The sequence below is a fragment of the Gambusia affinis genome, linkage group LG12 (assembly GCF_019740435.1).
Source record: "Gambusia affinis linkage group LG12, SWU_Gaff_1.0, whole genome shotgun sequence".
Lineage (NCBI taxonomy): Eukaryota > Metazoa > Chordata > Actinopteri > Cyprinodontiformes > Poeciliidae > Gambusia > Gambusia affinis.
The window spans coordinates 675,328-701,697 of NC_057879.1; the positions used below are offsets into that span (position 1 = coordinate 675,328).

The window sequence follows — 26,370 nt, forward strand, 5'->3', positions numbered from 1 at the left end:
AGAAGAATGACTAAGTCCTGCTGTCAAAATAAAAATCCTGCTTTCAGACTGAAAATATCTGCTCTTGGATTAAGGCAGAAAAATTCCCCCATAAAAAACACACTTAAACTTAAACTCTGGAGCAACATGTATAGGTATATTGAGGTGTGTTTTAACAGCTGTGCAGTTCAGGATATAATAGAGTAAATTTTCATGCAAAGCAATGACCAAGGCTGAATCAGGATGAGGATCACATTTAAAACTACACAATGTGGAGTGACTGATCAGTGGAGGCCCCTCCATGCTCTGACCACATTCTATGACTGTTTTAGCCTAAACTACTCATTGACAATTACTCTCCAAGTCACAATTGTAGAGTTAATTAATTCATGTATATACACATCTCTGGAGTCTTTCTGGAATGGTATACATTTCCCACAAATAATGTATTCACAGTCAACTGGTCCAGTACTTTTACGTCTTCTCCACCTGAATAACTCCGATTTCTGGATGACAAGTAATTTACTGGCATGGACACATGTAACTCCACAATAATGTATTTTTACTTTCTATATAATGCTAAATTCTTTTCATTAATATTTTCTGTTTAATAACCTATTTTTAATTTAATCTCTATTCTGTTTTCTTTCACAGGAAAACAAAATGTTATTGCCTTTGTCAGAAGACAGTGCAGTTATAGCAGAGATCACTTCAAGTCAATACACTGGGATGTGGCTTTCTCCTTGTTCTGAAAAAAACAAAAACAAAAACATTTGTCATTAGAATAAGCATTTTTCAAGCTCAGTTTAACCCAACTTCCCCACACCAAGGTTAGGCTGAAAACACCTGCATTGTCTTTTAGCTATTTATCCTAAAAGATGTTGCTACGCTCTGCACTTCTCTCTTTTCAGTGATGAATGCTTATTTACTGCACAGGCTTCATAGTGTAGCTTCCCTCATGATGAAGCTGGTGCATTACATAAATAATGTCCAAATGTTAGTGACAAGGAAAAATCAGATCCAGACATTTCCATCTTTACCAGTCCACTCCTCCAGCACGCAGTCATTTCTCAATAGCATGAGCTCCCAATTCCAAGATAACAAATGAATATTATCAAGCTTAGGAAACAGTTTCTGTAAAAAAAGGTTAGTCACCTTAAATGTCTTCAAGATTTCAAACTTACCTTGAGAGATGGTCTTGGAGGTCTTACAGGTCTTTGAGGGTGTACTGGATCTGGAGCAGATTTTGGTGGTGGTTTGTCTTGGCTTTTTTTCAGTGGTTCCAAATCATCAGCTACATCAGGACAACCAATATATCCTCCAGCACCAAATACTGATCCCAGATCAGCTCCAAAAAAAATCTGACTGTTTGGGGAATCAGAAGTAGTTGAGTCATGTTTGGCTGACATTCTGCTGATGGTCTTGTTAAGTGTGTCAGTTGTAGGAATATTGGTGGTGTTGGTAGAAGAGACATCTGTGTAGCCAAGATCCAATCTTTGAATGTTGTTTGATTCTAGATCACTGTCTGAGCTGTTATTGGAAAAACTGAGATTGAGTTCTGTTTCAACAATGCCTTGATTTCCTTTTACGTTGGCTACTTTTTTATGACTGTACATGTCGGGTGTCTCTTGGTTGTCATGGCTATGTAAATCTAGCAATTCCCGATTTTCAGCAATGGTGAGATTCTGGGGTTCCTTGTTATGATGACAATCTGAGTCAAGTACTGCCTGATTTTCTGGGTCATAAAAAGTCAGAAGCTCTTGATTTTCATGACTATCTAAATCCAAAACTTCCTGGTTTTCAGGATATGAAAATCCTTGTAGTTCCTGATTGCCACTGACGTCTCTTTCCAGCACCTCTTGATTATCGTAATTACAAGGTTCAGGGAAATTGTCCTTGTTGATATTTGGACAGGTCTCCACCACCTCCTGATTTTCATGAGAACTGGTATCCACGAGTTCCCTTTTTTCATGGGTAACCAGCCCCTTGTTGAATGAACTAGGTGGCTCTAACACTTCTTGGTTTCCAGTACTTTTATAATTTATGACTTTCTGAAAATTGTAGTCACACTCTTCAAGGACCTCTCGATTTTCATATGTCTGAGCATTCAATACTTCCTGCTTAGCATAGTTGAAGTTCTCCAATTCTTCATGGCTTTCATAGGTTGCTTCCAGGTCATTATTGCCACAGAGGTCTAAAACCACCTGGTTCTCTTCATCAGGACTGAGTTTAAAGCCATAAGGGTCAGAGTCACACACAATTTGACAGGCAGAGATGTCAAACCCATAGGGATCAAAATTTTGCTCATAAGGAGACGATGATGGATCAACATCAAAGAGAACATTTTCTGCATGTTCTGGGCTCAGCTCTGCTTCATCCGGATCTACTAGAGTGTGGCTAGAGTTCTCTGGACTGAGTTTAAACCCATAAGGGTCGAAACAAGATGGACTGGCTGAATTATAGCTTAAATCTAAATCAGTTTGATGAGAGTCAGATTTAATAACATCTTTTTTCTGAGAGTCCATTGGATTGTGGGAGTATTCTGCCTTTCTGGGTTTCTCTGTAGTGTTTTCTACTCCTTTTGTTACCTCACAGGGAGGTAAATCTTGAAGATCAGTTTGCTTTACGTCACTTATGCATTTGGATTCAAACATCAATTTGTCCCTGTGACGATGACTGATAGCCTGAGTTGAAACACAACTGGGACCTAGCAGAAAAAAAAGGCAGGATTACAATGAAGTGTGGAATCTAAATCAGATTGAAATGTGCATACAACCTAGAAGAAAAGAAAAGAGTGTTGTTTATGTTATAAAAAGGCAGAAAATTATAAAGTTTTTGATTTAAGTAAAATGCAAGTCACGAACTATAAAAAAGCTTATTTTTGCTCTCCAGCATTGACCCTTGCTTGTAGTTTTGTCTCATAATAAATTTAAACCATTTAAGAAGTCTCAGCAATAGTTTCTGCATATATTGCAGTTTATATGCAAGTAATGTACCTGAGACACAATGGTTACAACATGTAACTCATGCACCAACCCCCTGAACCAATTCTACTAAACCACAAGAACAATTCCTGCTTTACACTGAAATTGCAGCTCTAAGATACAATTTTTGCAAAACACTGCACACAATTTTCTGCATCTGGCACAACTTCCGTGAAGAAAATCTTTTGTTTTCACAAGGAACAACACTGTCATTTAAAACTCTAAGTCAATTGCTCTACTATAGACACTGACTTTTTACACAGACAAACACCTGTCACAAAGTTTTACAATAATAATTCAGAACCTTAGCATAAAAAATCAACAGGTTTTGGAGCAATGAATTGCAACATTGGAAAAACATCCAGAACCTAAAGAGTTACAGGACGGAAACAGCCAAGGACTTTGCCGTCCTCTGATCATTATCGCTGTAGCACCCATCATCTGGACTTTCCAAAGTGAGAATGGGTAAGACATCTACTCTCTCTAGAAAACTGCAGTACTCAACGACTCCAGCATTGCCTGTGGACTGTTCTGTATGAAACATTACTAACATGTAAGCTGGAATGTCTTCAGTCCCCTTAACAGGAAAATGGAATCATGAATATGATCCTAGAAAATAGTGACATAACATTACGGCAAATGCAAAGGAAAATAATTTTCAAAATATTGATACACTCTAAAACATTTGAATGTGATTTAACTTGGAAATACAATTTCACTCAACAAGAAAATTGTATTGGTTTTTACTCAGAAAATAAAGTTTATAAAGTTGATTTAACAAGAGACACAGTGTCTATTTTCTTTAGCTCTGGTACTTCATTAATCATGAATTGTGAGTTTTAACTTAATGCTTCAATTTAAATCAATTCAATTTCCTTCACCTAGTAAAAAGCAAACATTTCTCTATTAGTTTTACTCAATATCAAGTTAAAATTGCTACTTTTTCTTAGAATAATTTAAATTCTTGTTTCAAGTTACATTAACAACATTTTTGATCTGTAAGTAAGTCCTACATAATCCCACAATTGATTAAAATTCAAAAATACTGTATTAGTCCCAAAGGAAAAATACATTTTCTTGTAACTTATATTAATTCAAATTCTTCAGAGTTATTGTAGATAGTGATGGCAGTTGGCAGAAAAAAAAATCTATTGTAGTGGATCCTGAGAAGTTGCTACAGGTACAGTCTCACTCTCAACAGTGTATATATTACATATATTTCAGAATTGCAATCATAATAATTCACAACAGTGACCATTCCATGTTTATTTCTGATAGTCCTGTGTTTCCGAGTGTCCTTGAGCTAGAGATGGCTGCAGTGGAGCACCAGTTCATCTTCATTGATAAGGTTGGATTCAACTTCACAAAAAGACTGCAGTTAGCCACCACCATGCTGCCCTGGGCCCCGGGCATGGTGTTTTCCATGCTGCCCTGGAAAACACCATGGCAGCATGGTGTTTTCCATGCTGCCCTGGAAAACACCATGGCAGCATGGTGTTTTCCATGCTGCCCTGGAAAACACCATGCTGCCATGGTGTTTTCCATTCATCAGTTTTACATTGAGCGCATCAGTGTTCAACTGGTTTTTATGTCTAATCATCTGATGTGTCTTCTGAAAACAAAACACAATTTTAAGAGAATGTTGTTTTGAATGTGAAGTTCTATTTTTTTAGGAGAATTGAAGTGTTCTGTCCATTGTGTGTTTTTTGATTTGTGTGTAGATTTCTGAAAGTATGAGGCATGCTTTTCGAAATTGCCTAAACAATCAAATCGTTACAATAATAACAGTTCAGTTTTCACTAAGAGTTTTGAGATTAAATCTATGCCAATTTCTGTACCAGAACAGTTCAGTTTTCCAATGTAAAATCTGGAATTAACCAACAGATTTTCTAAACCTACTTCACCTTATGACATGAATTTTATAATTTTGTTGTTTTTTTTCAAACTATGATCAAAAATGAGTTTCAGTTTTTGCCCCATTCAAAGACCAAAACTTTACTTTACCGGATTAAAGTTTTCTTACCTTGTGGTCCTTCTGTGTCCTCAGTGGTAGCCACCTCAGCTAGAAATTCATGGTGGTACTCTATTTTAGAGGGTGAGGAGACAGGACAGAGATCTAGCTCATACCCGCTCGGGTCTGATTCTATGGAATGCTGACCTGGACACTTCCTCTCCAGGGTTGGTTCTGGCATGAACTCTTCTGATGAGCTCTGAATGGGTTTAAAGCCAGTGGAATCGTCTACAACAGCAATGACATCCAAGTCTTCTCTGCTATAGCTGATTTCTATGTCACTATCTTCATCTGGGAATTCAGATTCAAAGCACTGAGTTCCTGTTGAAGCTTTGTTTTCCGCACATGACAAACTGGTGTCTGCCTCATTTTCCAACTCGTCATTAGCACTGGGAAGGAAAATATCTTTTGCAAAAGGATCAGTGCCTTTGAAAGGGTCTGAGGCAAAACCATCTGAAAAATGAGCAGAAAATATGAATAAATAACTGGTTCATTTAACAAATAATCATTTAAACTTGTAACAGGTTAAAAACATCAAGAAAAAAAAGTTTTATAAATGTAAAAGTATTTTCTACAAACTGATTTAGATCAAAAATGCTGTGTTGTGTTTAATTTAGTTCCAATGTGAAAGGTTATTGAGATGTTTAGGAAATGATGGTTCCTTACCAGATGAGTCTGTTTTAGGAAACAGGTCCTCATTGAAGAGATCATCTACAAGGCAAGAAAGAAATAGGAAAACATTTTTTGCAAATGCAGTGCTTGTTATAAGCATTTGACTACCTGCTGAGTACAATCTTTATGCATCTAGCATCTGAACCAAGGCAACTATGCTGCAAAGCAGCCTCAATATTTGATGCTACTACCATAGTGCTCTACAGTAGGAAAACTGTGCTGATTGCTTTACTTTGGTCAATGACGCTTGTTTTTCCAGCTTCTCGAGCCATTTGAGTACCTCAGCTGCTCTTAAGCATCTTTTCCAATTTTCTTTTATATGCCAGTTTGTTGACGTGCTGGCAGGATACGTATAGGAACACCATCAGCTTGAGACTCATTTTGCCAAAGTGCACCACAGAGTCCAAAAGAAAATAATTTCTGCCTCTAGCATTAGGCTTTGCAATGCCCACTTCTGAGCAAATAAATTATCATTTTATATATATATATATATATATATATATATATATATATATATATATATATATATATATATATATATATATATATATATATATATATATATATAGAGAGAGAAAGAGCGATATCTAGATATCTAGATATCTATCTACATAGTGACGTGCGGTCTGGGGACTCCACAACTGCAGAGTAAGAGACAGTAACAGTGAGCTAGCCATAAAGTAAAGTCAAATATAGCGATATATTTATAGTCTTCTCCTCTTACCACAAACAATCAGTTATTAATAATCACATTATTATACCGCCGCAGCGTGGCAGTGCATGACATGTAGAAGAATTGTCTTTTTGCCCTCCAGCGTTGTCCACTTGCGCAAATTATCCTTATGTCAATAATATGCAGGTGGTCTATATTTGTAAATCTGATTATGATTAAGTCAGGGCCTCACCAGCTATGAACCTCACCGCACGTCACTGATATATATGTATATTTTATAAAGTTGGTCTCATATGGTTATATTTGTATTATTTATACTTAATACCTCAGATGAAGTAGCTTGTCAAAGAATGAGCAATTCCTCCTTGGAGATCAATAAAGTATATTCTATTCTATTCTCTTTCAAGACCCTGGTAGTTAAGTTACTGACACTCTCTCTATGGATTGGTGGGTAAAGGAAGTGCTGTCAATGAAATCTCTTTTAAAGATCTCAGTATTCATCCACTGTGTGCATAATTATTAGGCAAGTTTTAGTTTTGACCATATCATCATTTTTAGGTATATTTTCCAACTCCAAGCTGTATAAATTTGGATGCTTATTGAATATAAACATATCAGCTCATTTATATTTGCTTAATGGGGGAGGGTGGGTCCTAATGAGATCAACACTCTATATTAAGGTGTGCATAATTATTAGGCACCTTCAGTTAAAATCGCGAGTGCTGAAAAATTGACCAAAAACGAGATTTAGCTGACTCTGAAATGTACAAAATTGTAAAAACTCTTTCAGAGGGATGTGACAGTGGTGAACCAACAAAGACCCAGGCTATCTATTTTGTATTACAAGAAGTTAAGAAAGATAAAACTGAGAGTTTTCCCATTTCTATCACCTAAGGCCAAGTTGTGAAACCACAATCTTTGCTGGCCAGTGGCCTGCAGCTTTGAGATGTGTCCCTCATCAAGCAGACCTGAATGAAATGGCTGAATTAGCTTTACAGTGAGTCCTGCTAATGACCTATTTGATTCAAGTGTGCTGAAACAGAGATACATCTAAAAGTTGCAGGACAACAACCCTTTGGGATTGGAGTTTGACATGTGTGAACCTAAAGCATTTTCACCTGAGAGGGAAAGGGATTTATCTAACTTGGATCACAAATATTTCTCTAGCTAAAAATGAAACATGCCTTTACAAATGTTGCAGATCATTCTTGCCTTTCTGATCTAAGTCGCAGATACAACTACGTTCCAGATGGCAGTCCTGTCTTCATTTTTATATATTCAGAAAGTAATCCACTCAGGATTTCTTAACCCTCCTGCAGTCTTAGGAGTCAGAGTCATTTAGAATATTTACAAGTATTTTCGTCTGGTTCTGGAAACTGATGGTACGATAGGGCAACACCTCTCTTTCCTGCTGTCCAACCGTGACATCTGCAGCACTCCTCCTGAGTGTTACGCTAAGATAACAGGAGGATTAAATGATGTACCTAGATATATGATGGCTGATTCGCTTCTCTAGGCTTGAAGTGACCTGACACAGCAGCCTATTATCTTCATTGACTACTTCAGTAGTCAATGAAGTCACCACCCCTCAAACTATGTTTTTCAAGATGACTAAAATGCCTCAAATAAAAATTTTCCACCTTTAACTTCCGAAAGGCTGCACCTGCCAAATTTACAAGGGTCTGGAGTTAAATCAAGAATATCTGTCTAGTCTAAAAGAGAGAAACACGTTGCCATAGAAACATTTAGCCAGTTTCAGTTCCATAGTTGAGCATTTACAGATCATGTTATTTGTTTGTTTAGTAGCCTTTCATTTTAGAAATATCAATTGTAAAACCAAAAGTCATCTCTCTGGAGGCTGTTTTGCAATAAAACCTGCATCCAAGCCAGTTTAGGAGTTACTCTCTAGACCATAACACCTTCAAGAGATTCAGGACCACCAGCCAGCTAGGCAACATCATGAAGGTTAGACTTGTCTTTCTGTCAGCCTTTCTGTATTTTCAGTTGCCTATTTGAGTTGTGTGTAAAGATTGTTTCATACCAGAACATGCTAAAAATGTCTGTCAGCTTATATTTCATGGTAACCCCTTAATCTTACCTTTATTAAGTGCATTTAATTTCCCTTTGTGATAAATAAAGTATTTTGAATTTAATTTGTATTTGAAATAAAACTGAGGCATTTTAGTAAATTCTATTAATGACCTTGTGCTTGTTACTTTTGTGTCATATTCTTGTAGACTCAAGAAAAATAGCATCCAGGAGAAGAAATCCTGGAAGCTTTCTTTGAGCTATGTGTACTATACGTACTGTCTGTCTGACAGTAAGTAAACAGGTTGACTTGGTAGAAGTCCAGCTGATTTAGCGGGGTTGGGTTAAGAGTAGCAGCTTCTTCCATCTCATTATTCCTTTCATTGTGCATCTTGCCATTCTCTGGATCTTCTTCCATGTCTGATCGATCCATTTCCTGTTGGCATGTGACAACACTTCATCAAAATTTTAAACCAAACAAGACATTGAGCAAGAATGGTCATCATAGCTGATACTGTGTGGCTGCTTTACACTAATGTAACACTGTGACATAACTGAAACTACAGTATTTGTAAACAGTATGGATTACTAGAATATGCTTGTGATTTGAAACTTCTTTAAATGGTATTTTAAATGTATAGCAAGTAATAATTTTGTTAAATTTTGTGCAATTAGTGTTCCGAGGTAATAAGCATCCCACCTTTGTAGAGCTGCTCCCACTTTCATCATCCTCTCTAGTACCTGCTAGATTATTACAGAAAGATAAATCGCCAGCCCCCTGGTAGAGTCAATCAGATACAGAAAACAGAAAGCAATTAGGAAATGTAAGACATAAGCAAGCAAATGTACATAAAATGAAAAAGTTAAAATTTATCGTATTTTGTTTCAGAGATTTGCTTTTAATGACTACTACATTTTTCCTCATGTCAGTCTGTAAAACTAACATGAACTACCTGTAGAATCCTATGGCTTTCTCTGAAGTTTTTTGTGCACTGTGTAATGTACTGCAAAACTTTTAATATTGCCTAAAAACTAAATTAAATTTATTAAATATGTAGCATATACCAAAAACAACTATTTACAGTGTACTGATAGAGTGGTTTCTAGAAGATCAAGCAGCACCTATCACATCTCTCTCTGGGTTCACCTCTGAAATTGACCACAGCTTTAGAAAGAAGGCTTTACAGCAGACTCAGGACCTGGGATGAAAGCACAGCTAGTATGTGACTGCCTAATGGACTAAATAAAGGCTTGCAACAAATTAGCTTGTGTATTGTATTTTTGCAGTCAAATCAGCCAGAGCACAGATTATAGCTCATCCTACTGTTTTGAGTTGCTGCTCAGTCAACCAGTATTTGGTGTAGCTCCAGCATTTTGTGATTCTCTTGTCAGTGCATGTTCTGGTAGCTCACCAGGATGAATCTGATTTCCTTATTGATGACAGAACATATTAGATGCAGATGTCTCATCTCCCAACTCATTCCAAAAAATTTACATGTGACTGTGGACTCTATCAGTGTGAAATGAACTCATTGTCATTTTCAAGAAACCAGTTTGACAAGATTTGAGATGTGACATGGCACATCATCCAGATGGAAATAGCCATCAGAAAATCAGTACAGTGTGGTCATAAAAAGTTGGACATGATGACCAAAAATGTTCAGGTGGGAGGTGATGTCACAGTTATGAGGACACTGGTGTCTCATGCAATGTCACATAGCATGAGCCCATGTGACATTGTAACCAACATAAGGAACCAGGCTCTGTGCCAACGTTGTGGCCAAGATCCTATTGAAAAAGATGATTATATTTTCCCACAGATTCATAGTATTGTCACATTCTCATAGAATAGCCTGTAGTCCCCTCCCATCTCCAACATAACATGCCTGAATCACAAAACTTCAGTCTTGCCATCTTAAAGGGAGTCCAGTAGCCTCTGTGGATAATCTTTTAAGTGAGCAATAGATCTTGAATTGGCTCTTGATATTTTGCCTCTTTATATTTTCCAGGATCTAGTTACTTCCTCCCATTCCCCCACAACTCTTTCCTCTTCCTCTCATGCCTTCACAAGACCATTAAGCTTTGATTGGTGAGATTGCCTCAGAAGGCTGTAATATGTGGATGATAACCCATCCAATTAAAAGTCAATGATATTACTGTTTGAAAAGAGTCATGTTGTTTTCTTAAAGAAAAATGGAAGTGTTAAATATTCTGCTCAGGTGTCTTGGATTTAGTGTTTTGAGGTCACGTACACCGGGAGACGCCCCTCTGCAGCGGCACAGATGTTCTGAATCTAATTAAGAAGCATGCAGACCAGGAAGGGTGATAAGCCATTGACACTGAGACAGAGGGATGAGAGGAAGACAATATGCGGCTGGATGGAGAGCAGACAAACCCGGGGTGGCTGTGTTGTGGAGTTGGGGCACGGTGCAGGCGGACTGAAGCACAAGAGACTGAGAGACTGATCGCCATTGAGGAGCGGGTGGCTGGATCATTGTCGAGGTTCACCAGGAACCAGAGGATTGGTTGGATCGAGCCAAAAAAGGGTTGGGAGCAGTGGAGGACCGCGCCCTTTTCCCTTTTCCCAGCTAAGAGTCCGCTTTATAGACTTGTTTATTGACTTATTGTCAAGGACTGCCTGCACCTCCTTCTCTTCTGATTATTCGTTTTCAGATAAATAATTGTAAATTTTATGGGTCCTTTTTGAAACTCTGTCCACAATCCCTGCTGTTATTTATTTGGTACACCACTCGGGTGCCACATGTGCAAAATATTTGGATAAATAATGGATTAGACTGATCCTGGTCCTTAGCCTTGTTAATTACTCTTTTTGCTCTTTTTTGAAGTTTGATTAGTGACTAGGGTTGGGCTGTTTCTGTGTTTGTGAACAGAAAGGTGTTTGGTACTGAAACTATGATAAACCCTGACTCATAATGTCTGCTTTTCCATAGATGGACATTCATTCTTGTATGTAGAAGAACATTCATGTCCATTCTTGTAGAATAAAGGCCAACAGCTGCAAAACGTTCAGATAAAAATAATGGTAATACAATGTCAAAATATGAATTTCAAATAAATTTCAGGTTAATGACAAATAGAGAACTAGTGATTAACCTGACCTTCTACCTTGATGATAAACTGGTTTTAGGTTTATTAAGGCTATGAATTTAGTAAAATGCTCTTCACATGACTGGAAATGTCATTTGAATGCTAATGTTCTGAAATTGGCTTTGAGTAGATTTTATTTGAATTTCCGGGGGAACAGACCCCACTAGGACTATGTCACTCTACAGCTGCTTGTGTCACATTAATACATTAATGTTAGCAGATGTTGGCAGCCATGATGTAGTCTTCAGATTCTGTTTCACATATTTACTGCTCTGGAAAAAAATAATCAGTTCTCTGATTTTACTCTTTATAGGTATGTGTTTAAGTAAAATGAACATTGCTGAACTACTGACAACATGTCTCTGAAATTCCAAGCACAAACTTAGTATCTATTTTCAGAAAAAAGAGAAAAGGTCAAAATAACAAAACTGATGAAGTGCTTTCAGACCTCAAACAATGCAAAAAAAAAAAGTTTCTATTCATTTAGAAACAACAAAACTAATGTTTAACTCAGGAAGAGTTCAGAGATCAATATTTGGTGAAATAACCAGGAAGTTTTCAAAAGGGTTCAGTGCAGTGGTCTCTTAATTTTTTTCCCAGAGCTGTATGTAGTTATCAGTTTTAGTTAGACAAAACTATTTCATTTCGTATATGAATGTATGTAAATTAGCGGTGACGTTTAGAAAAATGCACCAACAAATATCTTCTCTTGGGCCTTAGCCCTGCTGGGGGCTAAGCACCCCTAAAGGTCAGATCATAGAATGGCCCCTGGCTCTTTGTTTTCCCTTCATCTCACTCTGCCCATTTCTTGTCTGAAACTCTGGGAATGTTTGACAACTATTTGTCCAATAATCCAATAATCAAATGGATTGATTATTTTGTCAAATTAACATAATCAACTTGACAACATTGATATTGGTTGAATAGCCAACTTCTGGCTAAAGATAAACACATTCTTGTTCATTTCCTAAATGATATATTTATTTGTTGTACTGCCCAGAAAGCAAACCTCGTCATACACAGTCTATACTAGCCTTTAAATTTGGAGTTCCAGCTTCTCCCCCCTGGGCAGAGGACCCTCTGACCGCTACCAGCAGGCAAGGAGAGTGAAGTGTTTTACCCAAGGGGACAGAATCCACAATGACAGAGGTGGGCAGAGAGGGGATCAAACCGGCAAATCACCTTGTACCACCATCCCCATTTCAGTTCAGAGCTAAATTAAAATCATACCTGCTTTTAGCACACAGTGGTACTTTGAAACTTCTATGTTTCTGTCAATGTTGTTAAAATCCTTTGGTTTTATTTGTCTTTATAGTCTGCATTTTTATGAATAGCATGTTGCCTTAGTAGTGGCAGTTTGATTTGATTGATTGATTTCACTGTCTCACTCTACAGAATCTTTCTAACCACCTTTTTTAAATTACAGTTGAACCTGTGAAGTTCCTGTGGTTATTGTGGTTTACCATTATTAGGTCAGCATAAGCAGGCAGTGATTGGCTTCTTCCCCACGGCTTCATAGGAAGAGGATCATCTTCAGTTGTGTCTGCAGGGGATGCAGATTCCTCAAGCTGGCTGTCAGGTGTCACTCCACCTCCTGACAAAGAACACAGAGTGTTCTCTTCCTACAACAAGACAAACGTGAACAAGCTCCTGTAGATGACCACGGTTTGGGTATCTGTGCAACATTTATCAAACACTTAAACACATATGTATGTTGAAATAAAGTTCAATATGTTTGAGATGAGCAATGGATATCTTAACCAATCAATCAGGTTTATTTGTATTGCACATTTCAGCAAAAAGGCAGTTGTTGATGAAATGTGCAGCAATTGCCTTGAAAATCACAAAAGGGTTTTGTGATTTTCTGCCTTACATCAGAAAAACACAAAAATCAATAATTGAAACATTCTATTTTGCCAAGTGCCATCATTACACTTGAAAATGTTGGCTAGTGTTTCATTTATTATGGTAGAAAGCAACTCTAAAGTGGTGGGTCTTATAGGAGATCACTTTCTTTGAGGTTATTTTCAAAAGAAAACTTTCAATTGTCCAATAAGCCTCATAGGAAGAATATTCTAATATATTAACATGACCATATGTGTAGGTATTAATTTTAGAGCTACACCACCTGCTCCTAATGACCAGTCGGCTCCTTCTCCAGTCCTTGTTAAGTTCGTTAGATTTGCAAAATTACATTAAATAAAAAACATTACTTTAGGAATGATTTTGGAATGTCATTTGGTGTCAAACCAGCAACCCAATTCCTTGATGAACTCCTACAAGCATCACCACCATTGCCCCACAAGAACTGTTTTATTTTCTCATTACAGCAAAAGGCTTTTGAAGGTCTGAAAATTGCTTAATCAAGGTGATTCTGTGTGAAGTTTGTATTATGTCTTTATATGCATAGATTTTCTCCAGATATTCCAGGTTTTCCCCACAGCTCAAAAACATTCATGTTTGTTTAAATTACCATTCTAAATTGACTTGACCTTTTCATGAGTTTTACTCCTCCTCTTATTGAATGGTTTTACTTATTTTTTTAACAAACATATCACAGCTTGTTAGAGTCAACACCCTGTTAGAGCCAAGGTCCATCAGCACTGGTGTTTGCTAAGGCTGTGTTACTTCTCCTGTCTTCTTCACTATTTACACAAACAATTGCATCAGCAGTTGCCCTAGGAAATGAAACCTACGTGCAAATTCAAACTGGAAGACTCTTTAGCCCCACCCGCATCATCCAATCGGCGCGTCCCGCCCATCATCGCCGACCTATCAACGCCGGACAAAGCCACGTTACGTCCAATCACTGACCAAGGCCCAGCTGAAAAGGTCCTCCATCCATGGTATCTTCCGCTTTCCAGCTGTGCTCAACCATCCTCCACCTCCTCTCACCCGGCTCTTCAGGCTCGCATCCTTCACCGACCTCCACCACCACTGTCGGGTTCCAGGGGATGACATTCCTAACCTACATCGAGAATGCTTATCCGAGCTTATTGCAATTTACAGCTCGATGTCCTCAGCCAGGGCCCGAGCGCAAAAGAACTTTAAATTTATGTCTGTCAATAAACCTTTTTAATCGCTGTTTTTCTCTGTCTGAGTCTCTCCAGATTGAACTATGTTCCTAGGACAACAACTGCTATTTTTGGCTTGTTGTATAAAGACATGAACTCCTCATCATACACCATATTGCCAAAATTATTCACTCACCTGTCTTGACTCACATATGAGCTTAAGTGACATCTCATTCCTAGTCCATAGGGTTCAACATGATGTTGGTCCACCTAGAACAGGTTCAGCTCTTCTGGAGAGGCTGTTCACAAGGTTTAGGAATGTGCTTATGGCGATTTTTGACCATTTTTAAATGTGACCATTTTTGTCACTCCATACACCACTGCATTCAATGCTTAGCATTGCACTCGGTGATGCATGGCTTGGGTCCAGCTGCTATCCCAGTTCCACGATGGAATTCACTGAGCACCTGAGAACGAGCCATTCTTTCATAAATGTTTGTTAAAACAGTCTGCAAGCCGAGGTGCTTAATTTCATACACCTCTGGGCATGGAAGTGATTGGAACATCATATTTTGATCATCTAGATGGGTGAGCAAATTCTTTTGGCAACATACTGTATATTAACGAGGTCCAGTCTTTTGTTCAGTGGTGTGATGACCAACACCTTGCTATCAGTGCCAGGAAATCCTGACTGAGTCCAGGTCTCTCATAGTCATGACCAAAAACTAAACCAGGCCTGTTCTTCCAAATATCTGAGTGTTCACCTAAATAATCTGTTAAAGAGGAAAAATCCTTTTATTATGTTGTGCTTCTGCCTACAATGGGAGATTGTATTTTTTAAAGAGACTTAGAGACTTAGAGGTTAACCTGACACCTGACATGTTTTTTATTCTATCTATTGGAAAGCATCACCAGGTTTGGAATGTCAGCGTGGTATGGCAATCTATCCAACAGCTGTTTCATTTTCCACCACCTACATTCAAATTCTTTTCAATTCTATTCAAAAAATATTTTTATTGATCCCAAAAGGAAATTAACATGCTGTTCCTTCTTACCTGTAGGATCTCTTCATAAGACTGTCTGATGGAGTCTTGGAGGGGAGTATCTCTCTCTTGAGCCTCCTCCACCTTCCTTTTTGCTCTCTTCACCTCCTCTCTGAGCTTTTTCAGCCTCCACCGAGCTCGGGCAAGTTCTCTTTCATACTCCTCCACCTGGCTCTCGTTTTGTGCTTCTTCTGCTTGCAAGGATAGTATCTATGAACAAACAAGCTTATTCAGTTTTAAAAAATGTTTTTGCTCAGAATTAGGTTATACACTGTAAAATGTAATAAGTTCACTTTACTTAAAAAAAGTTAGTATAGTCAACAGAGTAAGCTGGAATGAGTTAAGGTCACTTTTCTTTTTGAGTAAGATATACTATTACATTTTACAGTGTAAGAAAATTAATATTCAATTCAAATTTCCCTGCAAATCAGCATAAGCACCATTATTAACAAGGAGCAATAAAATCATGGTTTTGTGTATACAACAGCTTCAAAACTATTCATACCCCGTGAACTTTTCCATATTTTGCCACACTGTAAAATGTAATAAGTTCACTTTACTTAAAAAAAGTTAGGAAACCAATTGCCTCAAAATCTCCAAGTAAAGTAGCTAATTCATTTTAAGGTGTTATTGCTATAAATAACTATGTTTAGACCACTCAGATAAAGGCAGTAAACTTGAGTGCCGTTAACTCAAAATCATTAGTAAAGTTGACTATAAAATGTCAATTATGACTACTTCAAATTGTGAGTTATGTCAATTAAGCAGTACTCATAAAAATAAGTTATGCTTACACATTTAAGAGTTCACATTACTTGCAAAATATCAGGAAACCAATTGCCTTGATATGTTCAAGTAAGATGAACCAAAAGTGTTAAGTTATTGGAACGAAGAGCCAACAGACAACAGTTTGAATGGAAAAAAATGTTTAATAATTAAACAAGTTTACCTTAAATACAAGGTTCTCAAGTGTGGTTACATACACACTAACCTGGAAACAAAGTTTTCCATAGACTTTTTTAAGGAAAAAAAAATGACATGACTTTTTTTCTAGGGTAGCCTTCAATCTAATATTGAATCCTTCAAATGGCCCTCAGTCTTTAAAACTTTGAGAATCCCTGCTTAAATGTCTTTGTTGACTGGTGTGAAACAAAAACTCAATTCTCAATACTAGAGCCCAACATTTATCATAACATTGATAAAGTAAATAGTGAAGTAGTGAAGTGAAGTAATGTTTCTCCTCATTAACATAAAACCATTTAGTAGTCTGCAAGTGCAATGATGCTCTCTCCAACAAAAAAGAATCAAACAAGAAATAAAAATCACTTTTCCAATAAGGGTAAAGGTATCAACGTTGATCCATAATGTCACATCACATTCACTCATTGCATCAGAAGATTTTTGAGTGATTGTATTTTTGGTTTTAGGGATTTATGTCCAAGTGACAGAAGCACCCTTTGGATGAAGTCAAAGGTGTACTTCAGTTGTTGAGGGTACTCCAAATTCAGAGAATAAATAAGTCCAAAGAGCAAACACATGGCATGTGGAAGATTCCCAAGATCATTCATGACAAGACTTCCTTCCAAAATGATGGCAGTACTTGAAGACTGGAGGTGCAGTGAGTCAGTGGAGGCCTGCCTGTCCTCAGGAATGATGGTCAGGATCCCAATGGGGGTGTGAGACACGTCTGGGTCTTCGCAGTCCTAACAACAATAGAAGCAACACCACAATTACATATCAACATAACACTTCTTCATGGCTGCTTCTCCTACAGTTTACAGCTGCCCCACCTATGGCAGTCTACTCATCATAAACCTTCTAAAACAGTACAGCGGCTTTTTTAACCCACCAACATCTTTATCCTTATCCCTTTTCCTTTTTTGTTTTGCGCCCCGGACAGCTTTTTTGCTCTGCCGCTCCATCTTGTTGCCACTAAATAAACATGATATTTTCGACTAACGTTAGTCCCAGGCATCGCTAAATCATTACACATAAAGTTAACCTCAAAACCTGGACTTACGGATGAATTATACGGCCGAGATAACGAATATAAGTTTGCTAAAAAACAGTGGGACTTACCGTGACAAAACTTAGCTGCAACAACCGCCGTATTGTTGACAGTTTGGCGCTTCTTTCAAACACGTCGTCACTCGTCAGTGTCCAATGCGCATGTGCGTTCAACGAGAGCTGCCGAATGATGCCGAGTTTTCTGCTGGTTATGCAGATGCGTTTGGCTCACTCATAACTCCAAGTTCGGGTTACTTGCTGCTGATGAGTTTGATTACTTGCCTCAGTAGAAAGTTGTCTTTGCTAAGTTTAAGTTAGTATAGTCAACAGAGTAAGCTGGAATGAGTTAAGGTCACTTTTCTTTTTGAGTAAGATATACTATTACATTTTACAGTGCACATTGCAACCACAAACATTAATACACATATTTAGAATCTTATGTCTGCGATGGACTGATGACCTGTCGAGGGTTTATCCCGCCTCTTGCCCAAAATGTTTGCTGGAGACAGGCACCAACACCTCCTGACTACACTAGGGAGAAGGGTGTACAGAAAATGTATGTATGGATGGATGGAATTTTATGTGAGAGACCAACAAACGGTGGTTTACAATTTACAATTTCCGAAGTTGAACAAGGAGAGCTCTGATCAGAGATGCAGCCAAGAGGCCCATGGTGACTCTGGACCAAAGTCAGAGATCCACAGCTCAGAGGAGGAATCTGTCCACAGGACAACTGTTAGTCATCACTGCACAAATGTGCAAGAAGAAAGCAGTTAAGATAAAACCAAAAGAAGTCATCTTTGCAGTTTTCCAGAAGCCATGTTGGACAAGGCAAACATGTGGAAGAGGGACCTTTGGTCAGACCAGAACAAAATTCATCTCATTCTATCCCTTTCCATAATAATGGGAAAATAATTCACCACACAAAAGTAAGTCTTTGTTACCTTTTGACTTTCTTCATAGCAGAGCTGTCTGGTTGCCTTTATCTGCTGGATCAATTTCTCTTTGTGTTTCTCAAATTTCAGCATTGTCTCTTCTAAGTCCTTACAGTCTGATTGCTGCTCCTGAAGTTCCATGTTCTCCACTGCTAATGCATTTTCCAGCTCCTGTAAAAACACAAAAATAGACACAGACATCAACAATTTAGTTTAGATGAAATAATTCTCAATATCAGGAATATGATTTTGATGTTTGAGATAAGAAGCACACATTTAGGTGTTTATACATTGAAAAGATACCAATGTATCAGATGCAGACTATAAAGATATATATATATATATATATATATATATATATATATATATATATATATATATATATATATATATATATATATATATATATATATATATATATATATATATATATATATATATATATATATATATATATATATATATATATACACACACACACACACAAACATAGAGAGAGAGAGAGAGTCTGCAACATATTCAGTCATCTCATTTATGTCCTCACTTTGTGGCTGGTATAGTGGATCTCAGTCTGTTGAACCAAAACAACTAGTGCTGTAGTCAAGACCACAACAACAAGTAAACAAGCACAAGGTCTAGTTAGGTGGTCTTGACTACAATATCAGGTAGTACCATATAATGAAATACTTTGTTGGAATGTATGAAAGACATACACATCATTGATGGATCCATGTAGGCAGTACTTGCTAACCTGCTGCATAGATGTGTTATTATCTGATATATATATAAATCTGTGTGTTAACACCACCCAAACAAGACCAGTGAGATGCCAGTGACCTTAAGGAATTGCTAAACAAGAAAAAAAGGAGGGACACTGGGAATTATTGAGAAGTATTCACCAACAAATAAAACTTAAGATTATACTTAGCTGGGGCCATACAAGAAGAAGCTGGAGAATAAGTTGCAGTAGAACAATATCACAAATGTGTTGTCGGGGATTAAGAAGATCACAAGCTTCAAGCAGAAAACACAAAATATTCTACAATATTTTAAGGAACAAGCTCATTATCGTCCTCTCCTTTCCCCAGCCAAACAGACATCCTAACCTCCTTTCATTCTAGAATTGCAACTCTTTTGCAATGTGGCAGCACCTTGGAGTAGCTCTGTACTTTCAATTATATTTTTTTCTGTTTTTCAAATGTACTTTCCTGTGTTTTTAGAGAAAAATAATTTTTTTTTTGGATAACTCTTCCTTCTTTTTTGGTTACTATGTAGTTGGGTTGATTTGGGGCAATATTTTTAACATTTTTGCTATTTTCTTATGATTTGTGAGCATAGCAACAGGGTAGTTTACAACAGGGAGCAGCTGATGAACATTGGAAAAACTGAAATATTACCACAGCTGAAACCAGAAATCCCAGAGAAATTGAAAAGGAGGCATTGTGAATGCGGAGCAGGAGCAAAAGGGAGAGAAAGAAGGAGAAAGTTGAAACCATATCTACCGTCCATCGTAATGAGAAAAAACAAACTCTGACAAACCCCTTATTAAAAGGCTACCTGTTAGTGTGGAGAATTCTCCATTCTCCATGCTGAGTTCTTGCTGTATGAGATTTAAAAAGAGTCAGTGAGTTGAATTCATAAATTCAATTTAATAACAAAATACAGCTGGTCCATTTCACATGCTACCTTCAGGAGCTAGCAAGACAAAATGGCAACTAAGAACAGTTTTTGATCTGCTTTGTTAGTCTCTATCTAAGCTACGCTCTAAAGAAGGCGTTTCCTAGTGTGTCATTTCCTCTAAGCCTAGTTTTCATTTGCATTTCCTAACATGTCATTTCCTTTAGGTTTAGTTTAGCAACTAGCTAAAAGAGATAGAAGGAAAACAGAATTATTTATTCTCAACATTAGGAAGATGACTGTTGAGAAATGGTCAAAGGATGCAGAAGTTGTTTTGAAGCAACTGATTGGACAACTCACCGCCAGCCACATAGAGATAACATCAGTGGCATGACTGTGTGTGTGACTGGCTATATAAACTTCTATGTGGACAGAACCATCCCCACCAGAATAGTGAGATGCTTCCCAAATAGCTGTTTCTTATTGCCCTAAAGTTGGAGTTAAAGGCAAGGGAAGGCAAGGCAACTTTATTTATATAGCACCTTTCAGCCAAGGACAATTCAAAGTGCTTGTACAAAACAAGTTAAAAACAACAAGAAGATAATAAAAAGAAAGTAAAATTAAAGACCAAGCAGATTAAAAATGTACAAAATAAACATTGCAGTTTTGAATATAGTTAAAAACAACACATTTAAGAATATGCAATGTCAAGTAAGAAGGTTTTTAACCTTGTTTTAAATAAACTCAAGGTAGGGGCAGTCTTACAGTGAGCAGGAAGTTTATTCCATAGTGTTGGAGCATAAAAACTAAAAGCTGCTTCACTATGTTTGGTTCTGACTCTCTGAATAGCTAGAAAATTTGATTGTGATGATCTTAAAGATCTGAGTGGTTTATATGGTTGAAGAAGATCAGAAATGTAGTCTGGGTTTCTATTATGAAGTGCTTTGTAAACCATTAAGGAGATTTTAAAGTCTATTGTTTGAGTAATGGGTAGCCAGTGCAGGGATCTTAGAACTGGACTGATATGCTGATCTCTTTTTGTTTTAGTCAGGACTCTTGCAGCAGCATTCTGGAGAAGCTGAAGCGGTCTTATTGCTTTTTTTGATAATCCAGTAAAAATAGCGTTGCAGTAATCGAGTCTACTAAAAACAAAGGCGTGAACTAATTTTTCAGAGTCTTGTGGGGACAAGAGTCGTCTAATTTTAGCAATGTTTTTTAGATGGTAGTATGATGTTTTTATGATAGATTTGATGTGATTATTAAAGTTCAGATCAGGATCCATGATCACCCCCAGATTCTTGGCTTCATCAGAGCATTTTAATCCAATGGATTGAAGGTGGGAGATTATACTTAATCTATGCTCTTTTGGTCCAAATACTAATATTTCAGTTTTGTTCTTATTTAGTTGGAGAAAATTTTGGCCCATCCAAACATTAATCTGCTCAATACATTCAGTGAGTTTATGAATCTGACTATAATCTCCAGGTGATAGACTAATGTACAACTGTGTGTCATCGGCATTTGTGGTATTCCATCTTAATATTTCATAATGTAATTTCATTCAGTTTGGATTTAAAATTGCCTATGGACACACAAAAGGTTCTATTGGACAGGTAGGATTTAAGCCAGTTGAGTGCTATACCTGAAATGCCAACCCAATTTTCTAATCGTGATAATAAAATTTCATGATCGACTGTGTCAAATGCAGCACTCAAGTCAAGTAAAACTAATATTGACATTTTATTATGGTCAGTGTTTAGACGGAGGTCATTGAATATTTTGACCAGCGCAGTTTCAGTACTATAATGTTGACGGAAGCCTGATTGATGGACATCCAAACAGTTTTTCAGGGCCAAAAAGTTATTAATCTGCTGAAAAACAATTTTTTCTAGTATTTTAGACACAAAAGGTAAGTTAGATATTGGTCGATAATTGCTTAAAGTTGATGGGTCTAGATTATGCTTTTTAAGAAATGGTTTAATTACCGCAGTCTTTAGAGCCTGAGGAAAGACTCCAGAGGAGAGTGACTTGTTGATTATTTGTAGGAGGTCCGGAGCCAAAACCTCTGAGACCTTTAAGAATAAACTTGTAGGTATAATGTCAAGGGAACAGGTGGATGATTTCATATGATGTAAAGTGTAACTCAAATCTTTTTGAGTGATCAGGTTAAAGTGGGTCGTCAAAAGTAAATTCTGTTTTGGGGGAAATATAGTTAGTTGTTTCCCAACAGCAGATACAGACGAGTTAATTTTTTCCCTTATTTTCACCGTTTTATTTATGAAAAAGGTGGCAAATTTGTCACAGGCCTCAGTGGAGAAAAATTCACGGTTAACAGAAAAAGATGGATTTGTCAATCTGTCAACAATTGAGAACAGTGCACGAGAGTTGTTGATAGAGGTAGAAATGATATTCGAAAAAAAAAACTCTCTCTTGCATTTCTTAGTTCAGAATTAAACATTTTGAGTTTATCTTTGTAGCTATCTAGATGTGTTTGTAGTTTAGTTTTACACCACCGACGTTCTGCTCTCCGGCACACTTTTTTTCCTATTCTAACCGACTCAAAATTTCTCCAAGGTGGTTTACATTTCCCAGAGACTACTTTTGTAGTAACAGGAGCAATCGTGTCAATAACCTTCTCACTTTTAAAAATAAAATTGTCTATTGGGTCACTCAAAGAAGTACAGGAGTGTATAGCAGTTGAAGAAAAAGCTTGAATAAATTGATCCGCAGTAGTTTCCGTGATGCATCTTTTTGAAATTACCTGTGTATAATTGTCTTTTTGTGCTGGGAGAAAGCTGTCCCAAAAAATACAAAAATGATCTGAGAGTGCTACATCAAACACTACACTTTTAGATATAATGAGTCCCTTAGAGATAATAAGGTCCAAAGTATGTCCATGAATATGCGTGGGTTCCAAGAGATGTTGGATCAGTCCATAGTTATTCAGGATCTGGTGTAGCTCTTTACTGCCCCGATCCAATGGATTGTCAATATGAAAGTTAAAATCACCAACAATAAGGATAAAATCAAAATCCACCAAAATTAGGGATAATAATTCAGAGAAATCATCAAAGAAGTTTGCAAAGAGTTTTAGAGGTCTCTATATATTCAGCAGCAAGATTCAAGAGAACGATTTTAGTTGCAAGGCAACATGTTTAAAAGATAAAAAGTTTCCATAGGATATCTGCTTACAAGTAAAGGCAGAATTATACAAAACTGCGACTCCACCTCCTCTTTTGTCAGTTCTGGTCTGGCTTATAAAGCTAAAATTTGGAGGACCTGATTCAATAAGGATAGATGAACTGTTATTTTGATTCAGCCAAGTTTCGGTCAGGAATAAAAAATCTAGACGATGATCAATAATAAAATCTTGAATTAAAAATGATTTTCCTGCCAAGGATCTGATATTTAATGAAGCCAACTTTAATGTGCAGCATGAAGCTTTCAGATTTCTGTTTGGTTTCAGCATTGGTTGAAGTGGAATAGATATTAAATTTTGCAGTCTAGAGACTTTCTTGTCTCTGTGTGATTTTACTAAATTTGGTCCTTTGTTTTTCAGAACTGATATTTTTGAGGGTTCCTGTAAAGTAGAAGTTGATTTCACTGAGCTGAAGTCAGTAGGATGAATCTCACCAACTTGTATATTTCTTACAGCTTTATTCTGTAATCCCTCATTTTCACGAGGAGGCGACACACGTCTAGCTAGATAAATAGTAGAGGAGGTATTCTTAAAAGCAGGTTGTGTTGATGCAGGTGGTCAATTTTGATTATTTAAAGTCACGGAAATACAGTAATGCAGATTAGTTTTTAGTTTCCTGCTACCATTGTTGTTTAGATGAACACCAGCCCTTGTAAAGAGGTACCCACGAACCCAAAATAAGTTAAAATTATCAATAAAAGAAATATTCAGAGTTTTACATGTAAACTGCAACCAGGTATGCAGGCTGAGGATTCTGCTAAAACGTCCAGAGCCACGACCGAAAGTGGGGATGGGCCCAGAGATAAAAACAGTTTGATCACAAGTCTCTAGGAAATCCAAAAGTTTGCTAAAATCTTAAATCTTAAAGACACCTGCTTCAACACCCTCTGGTCATCTGAATACAGCAGGGAGCGTTATGAGGATCATGTTCTTTAATCTCTGCCTGCACTGCATTTTTCACAACTGAGCTTGACTTGCTTCGTCAGAAACTTCAGAGACACAGGTGGAGGCCTCAACAGTCGCCTGGATGGGCGTGCTGTGGTGGCGTAGGGGACAGCGCAACCCACATTTGGAGGCCTTGAGTCCTCGACGCGGCCGTTGCGGGTTCGATTCCCGGACCTGGCGACATTTACCGCATGTCTTCCCCTCTCTCTCCCCCTTTCCTGTCAGCCTACTGTCATATAAGGGACACTAGAGCCCACAAAAAGACCCCCTAGTGTGGAGAAAAAAAACCAAAACAACAATCGCCTGGATCAATGACTGTTTGAGAGTCCGGAGGGTCATGTGTTTAACCAGGTGGTCAGCACCACCTCTTCTTTTCACTCTGTAAACGCCAGACTTTTGAGTCTTGTCAGAATCACAGAAGATGATGTAGATTTCAGGATAAACAGTTTTTAGATCACAGCCTATATCCATCATGGGAGAAGAAGTGGACATGGAGGATGAAAATAAATATCTTGGTGTTCACCTGGATAACAAACAGATAAATGGTGAAGCTGTCTAAGAAAGGGTCGAACCGCCTATACTTCTTAAGAAAGCATAGGTTCTTGCCTTCAGCAAAACGCTGCATATCTTCTATTGGTCTGTTGTGAAGAGTGTAATCTACTCCTGTATCATCTAGGGTAGGGTGAATAATTTATTAAGATAAGTCCTGTAGTTAAATCCTACTGCTCAGAGCTGAATGTATGACATCACATGGGAGCACTGTGGGAAATGCAGTGATGGAACGGCCTCAAACTGCAAACACAGTAAGTACATACTGTTTTGCTTCTGAACCATGTCATTTTAGCATTATTAAAACAAAGTCATGCAAAAACAAAAGCTCACATAAGGTGCACAAAAAGCCAACAGATAGAGAAAAAAACACAGACAGGCGCACACACCAGAGGCAGGTGCTGCGGTCTTACTCTGATCTCGGCTGCCTTGGCCAGGACTCGGTCATCCATTTCTATGACATCTGTGTCTCCAGGAGATGACCAACATATAAAGCAAGAATGCTTAAGCAAATTTGAGAAAGAGCATTCATTTTTCCAATCTGCCTTTCTTCTATCCTCCCCTTGTTCCTGTGATTTCTCTATTTTTTCTTGCTGCACTGCTGGCTCCTCCATTGCTGCCCTCCCTTGCTGTCGCTTCACTGCAGAGGAGGCGGAGCTGCCTCTGCATGTGTGTGCGTGTGTGTGTGTATATGACATTGCGGATCAGTGTATTAAGGCAAATTTGAACCACTTCAGAAACAGAAAATAACTAAATGAAAGTAAGTCAGTAAGGATTGATAAGAGCAAAGCAGAAAGCTTTTCCCATTTATGGATTGTATTTGATTTTTATGCCTTCGCATGATTAATTTTCACCCCCTCTTCCCTCCGACCGTTGGGCTGTTCTGCACTCTGTCTCACACCTCAATCCAGCTCTCCCTCCCCCACCATTCATCACTCTCACTGGCCTCTGCAGTATGCGTCAGTCTACACACAAAATGTGAGTCATTCATAAAAATCTAAGTAATTATGTAGAATATCATGAATTTCAATGGTCAAAAATAAAACTGCTTGTTTTATCTTGTGCTCTCTACCACATACAATTGTGTTTTTTACTAATTGTATAAAATTCTTCCAATTTTTCTGTGAATAACTGAACAGAATAATATGTGGGCAATAAGATAACGTCCACACATGTGGCTAGAAGCTAATTAGCTTATATTACTTGTCATTGGACAACCAATGATACAGTTACTCACAGTTTTGCTTCAGAAAGACATAACACACTTAATGGCATCTCTGTGATTGACTTGTTTCTTATCATATCTTTACTCAGTTCTTGTGAGCATTCATAAATGCTATGAAATTAACTTCTACACTATTGCTCAGAAAAAAGGCTGAGGAAGTTAACATATTAATATTTCTGTTCATGAAATAGAGACACGTTCAAATCTAAGTACATTTCCACAAGGTTCCTGAAGGTTGGCAGAATTTTTTTTGAGAAACTTTGTATTTAAAATGACTCCCTGTCATCCTGAAGAAACTGCCAGACTTGATATACTATTTCCTCTGAATCCACCTTTCAGGTGAATTTCTAACCAAAATCTGCAGCACCCTTCGTAATAGAC

The 26,370-nt window shown here is 37.6% G+C and overlaps 1 protein-coding gene across 2 annotated transcripts; it reads right to left on the minus strand.

Annotated features, from left to right (window-relative positions):
* Position 1: 1 nt before the first annotated feature.
* On the minus strand, positions 2 to 25,394 carry LOC122840773. 2 transcript variants are annotated; one of them, XM_044133404.1, is made up of 10 exons: positions 25,178 to 25,394; positions 18,464 to 18,625; positions 15,525 to 15,722; positions 12,919 to 13,077; positions 9,048 to 9,125; positions 8,627 to 8,783; positions 5,641 to 5,685; positions 4,987 to 5,427; positions 1,164 to 2,686; positions 2 to 727 (listed from the first exon to the last, which is right to left on the minus strand). In XM_044133404.1, the coding sequence occupies exons 1-10, from the start codon at positions 25,376 to 25,378 to the stop codon at positions 686 to 688; spliced, it is 3,006 nt and encodes a 1,001-aa protein (XP_043989339.1). In that variant the 5' UTR covers positions 25,379 to 25,394; the 3' UTR covers positions 2 to 685. The 2 variants fall into 2 exon arrangements, with proteins under 2 accessions (XP_043989339.1, XP_043989338.1); XM_044133403.1 differs by having other exon boundaries at positions 25,154 to 25,394.
* Positions 25,395 to 26,370: the final 976 nt, after the last annotated feature.